At 45.4% G+C, this 6,615-nt stretch overlaps 1 protein-coding gene across 2 annotated transcripts in view; it reads left to right on the top strand.

Annotated features, from left to right (window-relative positions):
• Positions 1–6,615, top strand: part of MXD4 (MAX dimerization protein 4) — a 53,737-nt gene that overhangs the window by 201 nt on the left and 46,921 nt on the right. Inside the window, exon 2 of one of the 2 annotated variants that reach the window (XM_006030894.3) lies at positions 91–187. In XM_006030894.3, coding sequence (XP_006030956.1) covers positions 91–187 — 97 coding nt within the window. Of the gene's footprint in view, positions 1–87; positions 188–6,615 lie in introns of both variants that reach the window. The other variant, XM_006030893.3, reaches the window with a different exon arrangement.

Raw genomic sequence — 6,615 nt, 5'->3', positions numbered from 1 at the left:
GGTTCTTTCGGAGGGAGGGTGCTGCCCCTGCCCCTGCCCCTGCCCGGAGAGATGCGCGGGCGCCGCTAACGCCGACTTTGTCCCCAGAAGCAGAGCACGGCTACGCTTCGGTGCTGCCCTTCGACAGCGACTATTCCCGCAAGAAGAGCAAGGCTGGCCCCATGGCCCGGAAATCCCAGAGCAACAGGTAAGGGGCGCGGGGCCGGGGACCCCTGGGCCGCCCCGTGCGGGCTCCCCCCGCCTCGCGGCGCCATCTTCCCCGGCTCTGTTTTGATCTGCTATAAACACTGCCACGCGTACACCGCCTCGGCGCTGCGGGCCCTGCCCCGCTCCCGGGGCCGCCGCCCGCCGCCCTGCCCGGCTCCCCGCCCTCCACGACCCCCTCCCCCGTCACTTCCAGGCAGCAAATGCTCCCCCCTCCCCCGCGCACCCCTTTGCTTTTTTGTTTTTCCACAGCTGGGACCCAGAGGAGCCGCCTGGCTGCTGCTGAGGGAAGGAATGTAGCAAATATTGAACTTGAACTTGCCTGCCTATTTTATTTTATTTTTTTTAAGTGCTTGGGGTGAGCTGGGTCTGACGCGGTCTGACCCCCGTCCTCGGCGCCTGCCTGGTGGTTTTTTCGGCCGTTTCTGCAGCAGCCCCTACCTGCGCCGCGAGGGCATTGGCCGTGCGCAGGCTCTGCCGGGCTGCTGGGGCAGTGCCCAGGGTGCGCTGCGTACGTGCGGCGGGCGCTTCTAAAGATGCAGTGCCTCCTGATGTGGGAACCTCCTTCGCTCGCCCTGTAAGGTCCTTTCCCAGAGAAGCAAATATGCCCAGATGGGCACTGCCACCTCCTCCAACATGCAGGGGTGTCTCGCCCCGCAACATATCTCCTTCACAAGTGTGGGGGTTGTTGCCGGTCCCTCTGGAAGAGGCATAAGGGATCTCGACTTACATGGGATTTATTCTCCAAATCAGAGAAAAGTTGGTCTCGGCACACAGGTTATGGCACTGCTCCAGATTTACACTGGGGAAATGGAAGGTGGAAAATGGCCCGGTGGTGGTTAGTGAATTTAAAAAGCAGTCGTGGCCCTCATGACATGTACTGCTGCTTGCAGCTACCACTGCAGGGCAACGTGGAGGAGCAGAGGGACTAAATTCTTCCCCCTTCATGTACTTAAAACCAAGCTGATACCTCTGGGTGTAGGAATTGCAGCATTGCTTTTTATTAAGTGCCATATCTCACACTGGTGTGTAAAAACCTCCCTAGATGCTTTCCCAGGACGAGGTTTAGGCATGTTATAGAGACACAGTTTTTTTCCATATGCAGATAAACTATTTTGTGCAGAAGGATAAATATGTTCTCGGAAGATTAACCCAGGCAACTAACCTGAGCAGAACTTGATGCTTTCCAGCTGTATTGTTCATTGCTTTGTCCCAAGCCCCATTTCTGCCCTTTGTGTGCTAGAAATCTTTATTACTAAGGGAACCGTTGGTCCATCATTTCTCTTTCTTTTTGGGCTTCTCGTTGTCTACTGCAGTGAAGTCATTTGTTTGGATTGTAAGCTGCTTTCGTGAATTTTTAGGAGAGGATTTGTAAGCTATCAAACGTGATGTAATTAATATTTCTTCTTACAGATTGGTAGCATTATTAAAACAAGCACGCATCCCTGCTTGCGGTTCCCACTCTGCCTGCTTGATGTTTCTCAATTTTTTTGTTCCAGTCTGACTCTTGTTACACTCTCATGTGATTGTTATGTATTTAAAAAGGCATTTATTTTTTGTTAGCTGTATTTATTATAGACTGGGAAGGGTAAATTCCTACAGTGAGGCAAACAGTACCTCTAGAGAGGGGATTCAAATGTGGCTGAGGTCATGGATTTGGTCACACACTGTAGTTCCTTGTGGATATTTGTCTACATGCAAGGAACGAACATGCTACTGAGCAACCCTCGAGTGTGCCAAAATAGAGGCCTCTAACTGGAACAATAAAGAATCAAGGCCCATGGGCAGTGTTTCCTGAGGACTTCAGTGTGTGATTGCCTACTTTGCCTGTTTGTATCTATTATAAAATGCTAGGCTTTTCTCAAGAACTTAAATTTAGGTTGGGGGAGCAGAGGGGGAGATGTACATTTGAACACATGATCCCCAGTTCAAACAGCACTGTTGGAGCCAGCTATTGTGTATAAAGCCTCAGAATTTGAATGTAACACTCAGTAAGACCATACAATCAAATCTGCAGAAAGCAATTCAAGGATTAAGAAGGATAGACAGCAGGCCAGAATTCAGAGGGTCCTGGGTGGTGCAAGATAAAATGATCCAAGTCAGGCCTGGTGCTGGCCAGTTAATTTCTCTACCAGAAGCTCCGAATGTGGAACTCCAGATACATGCAGACATGATTGTGCCCGTGTCTGGAGAGCGAGCCCCACCTTAGTGTCATGATTTAAATAGTGTGTGTGGGGAGGTGGGGGTGGGGGAGTAGATCATCACATGGTGCAAAATTACAGGACGTGATCTTTTTTTCCAGTAGCTTGGTTCTTTTACAGACCCATTTTTTCCTGGATCCTCAGGTCTGAAAACTGACCTGTGATTGGATTGTCTTGGGTATAAATAAAATCACACAAAGGGTTACTTTTAAAGCACGAGGAGCATCTTTTTAATGTTGGGATCATTCAGAACTCAGGAAAAGAACTGTAAAAAAACTTAAACAACCGTACATTTTTAGAAATAAGTATGAGAAATGTCCATCCAAATCTTATTTCCTTTTAAAAGTATGGGTTACTGGAAACAGGTGCTTATAGGGAAAAGTGCCTCTTCAGCCCTGCCTGTGATCACTCCCAGCATGGTGGAAGGCTTGACTCTCAAATCACTTGTAATTTTTGCATTTGTTTGCTGTTGATTTTGATCAAATTAAAATTTGTCAGGTAATCTCTTTATAGCGCAAGGGAAAACATGGTCATGCAGACATGAAAGCAACAGTTTGAACACCACGTTCTACCATATTTGTCCCATATCTGTATCATATATCACATTTGTTTATGTTGAGCTGATGTGCACATTCCCTTTTTAATGTACAGTTCCCTACCCTAATGTGAGCCTATTTATGCTTTCCTACTTCTCACAAAGCAGATATGAAAGTTATTTTTCTGTGCTATTTCTTTGTTCGTACCATGTCTTCTATTAACGTTCAAAAGTGTTCTCCTCAGATACTGCATTTTTTTGGTCAACAGTAGCAGATGAGATGGGATTTTTGTTTTCTAGTCAGAATGGACAATTTGAGGCCCAAGCCTGTAATGGTCTTTCCAGGAGAGGGGAGGTAGAACTAGGTACGGTGGTGTAATATTGAGAGCTATGAACTATTTGATTATTGTGCAATAAATATCTTCTTTTGCTTGAATACTAACCATAATTCCTACAAGCAATGCAGTGGGGGACATTCAGATCCTTGCTAAGGTAGTCGGAATGAAAACAGGCTTAAAGAAAGAATATCCAAATATAATCAAGTTGTGCCTCTGAGGTTTTACTAGCAAATGTTAAACATTCAAATGGCTTTTTCACCGAGTGCAGTTTGATGCAGTGAAATGGATGTGTTACAGATGTTGACAATACATTCAGAGGGAATAGTTCAAAGAAACAGGGAAGTTCAGGATTAAAGCAGGCATTACTGTCGATAGGAATAGATTGTAGTTTGCAGATGATTCAAGCTTTCTTGTTTTGTTTCTTGTTTGTAATGACAACCTAGCAGAGAGAAACCTATGGAATTTGGTGTCTATATAAAAGGAAGAACTGGTAGTTTGAGCTGAGCCCCTGGGGACACTATCCCACATCACCCCACATGAGATCCTGGAGTCTGATCGGCACTCCCTCGCACCATGATCTGTCTCTTCCACCTGTCTAACACCCTGCTATGCTCAAGCAAGCTCCTTTTACACTGACTTCATGAGTCTAAAAGACTGTACCAAGCAGTGGGAGATAAGGCCTGATGTATGTCTTGTGCCCCTGTAAAAGGATCAAAAATGAGGTAAAATGCAGACTAAAAACCTTACTGTTAGATACCTATCAACTGAAGTCACTGCTAAATTTACTGGTAGAGCAGGGATTTGGATGTCTGTGATGTAGTCTGCTTGCCCTGGTAACTTGAGATGGGAAAATGAAAGCAAAGTGTGGGTTTATAACACATCCTCTGTATCTTTTAAAATGAGCCAATATTTATATTAACGTTTTGTATGAGGTGCATGATATGCTGTGCTCTGTCAAAGGGTATGTATTAAAGAGAGCATTGGGTCAAAACTGCATTGGAACCTGTGTTAAGATTCAGATCCTCTAGTTTAACGAGCAGTGAGTGGCTCGTATCAGCCAGGTTTCTCCATGCAGTCTGCCTACACAGAGCAATGCAGGGATCAGGGCCTGTTTCTGTTTGGTGTTGTTTGTTTGTTTGTTTGTTTGTTTTTTAAATGAAAACCCAAGAGGAAAATTCCTAAATCCGGAATGAGAAAACCCCGTAGTTTTGCAAAGCTTGGGTGGATTTGGGTGTCAAGTGATTCCCAGCTCCTTTAGCACATGCCCCTTAGCAGGCAGGTGTGCTTAAAGGAGCCTCACTAAAGTGGAACAAGACCTTCAAGTTGAAAGTCTGCAATCTTATCTCTCTTGCTATCTGCATCTCTGCCACATTGTAGACTCCCTTTAGGAGATCACATGCCATTTCTTAAACAATATCTTGTTACATTGTTGTTTGTTTGTGTGTGTGCGTTTGCCCCTTCTGTCTTCCTGTGTACCCCAGCCTTGATAAGTGTGTTGGCATTTTGTGAAACCTTCTGCATGTTTTTCTTATGTTTTTACCTGGACTCCTATTTCTGCTATATTTTTCAGTGCAGAAACTCTACCTCTTTCTCATCTGGCCTTGAAAATGCTGTGTGGTGCTGGGTGGGATTTCTTGGCATGGCAGACCCTTCTTGAGTGACTTACCTGTTGACCCCAGGAAAATGGCTTACTTTAGTGCTCTCAGGCCTATGCTAGAAGGCCCTAGCATAGGCAGACTGGGAACCACCATTTTAAAGATGCTATTGTTTATGCTTGTTGCCATACATGTGTGAGCAACACTGGGAGCTGTCAGGCAAACATCTGGCAGACACCACTGTTCTAAACACCACATCTGCTACTGCTAGGCCCATCTACTTAATGAGAACATTTCAGATGAGGTTTCTAATGTATTACTTTTTGTGGCTGTTTTGACCTGCAGTGGTTCCTAGATCACAGTGGTTCCTAGAGCACAAGGTACAACAGGAGGATGCTTCAGATGGGTGGAAAGAGTTGGAGAAGATTATTTCTGTGGGCGCACAGAACTGAGCTTGCTGCCAGCAAAGTCCTTGTCAGCTAGTAGGCAAGGCCTTAGTGTGTTAACTCTTGACTCGGGTGCTTCCTGACTTCATACTGCTTACACAGGTAGTCTCAAGATTTCAGTGACGCTGCGGCTAAAATGTAAGTTGCTAGGAATATTCCTCTCTTTAAACAAGGGAAAAAGAGCTTCTGTCTCAAGCATTGGGAGGCTCTGCTGGCTTGTAAGATGTTGCAAAGACAGCATGTAAATTCTCTAATCAACAATTATTTGGCTATACAGCACCTGGGTGCAGTTATGCCTGATACTGGGTTGTGAACTACGGAAGAAAACAGCTCTTCAAACTTTATTTGACAATTTGTGTATTAGTAGAATCGGAGCATAGACTTTCACACCCATTTAACTACTTGGTAGTATATAAATGAACAGTAATGCTGTCTCCAGTCAACAGCAGTCCTTAACCTTTGCAGCGGTGGTATGGAGTGGCACAAAGTAGCCAGATTTTATTGTAGATCTGACCTCCCTTTCATTCTGGATTATTTTCTCTGTATAGAAAATGTTTGTTCCTGGCGTTCCCCTGTCCCTTCCCTTCCGCTCCTTCTCTGCCTGGGGCCGCCCACAAACTGTCTTGCAGATCACTAACAAAAGGGGCCAGTTTAAAACTGCTTTAGTTGTTTGGTGCAAGCACGTGTGGAAACCAGCCTTTGGATTTCTTTCCCCCCCTCTGGGTTTTATGGAAAGCAGAAGGTATATCATAAAGGGCAGATGGTTTTTCTCCCCTGTACAGTGCACTGTGCTTCACAAAACTGAAGAGGGAGATGAGTAGAAATAATTAGCTTTATCTTAGAGAAAGGTGCAATCCTTCCTAATTAACCCTCACAGCCCACCTGTGAGGCAGGTACTGTAGCAATATTAATTACCCTCTTGTAGAGAGGAGCTGGCAGGGGGCATATCTGAACCAAGATTTTTTATTTTCTAGATAGGTATCTAAAGTGCTAGGCCTTTGCAGCCAAGGCCTTTCACTTATTTGAGCTGCTGAAGAATGTAGCTACTAGTAATTCTTTGCACTTGTATACACCCATTTGATTATGGGTAGGTCCCATATGTGCATGACAGTCAGGTATGCATTAATTGCTCCTAATGTAAAGCAACCTGCTTTCTCAGATTTTGTTCCCTGACAGAGTCCTGGATGCTCGAACAGGCCTCTGGATCTGGAAGCAGGTTAAACCACTTCCCATTCCGGTGACTGTAGCTGCTGTAGTGCCATGCTATGGACAGGCTCCAGAGTTCTATGGCGAGGG

This window comes from Alligator sinensis, unplaced genomic scaffold, assembly GCF_000455745.1.
Source record: "Alligator sinensis unplaced genomic scaffold, ASM45574v1 scaffold1051_1, whole genome shotgun sequence".
In the NCBI taxonomy this organism is placed as follows: Eukaryota; Metazoa; Chordata; order Crocodylia; family Alligatoridae; genus Alligator; species Alligator sinensis.
The sequence above is the reverse complement of the archived record's forward strand: the minus strand, read 5'-3'. Positions and strand labels throughout refer to the sequence as shown.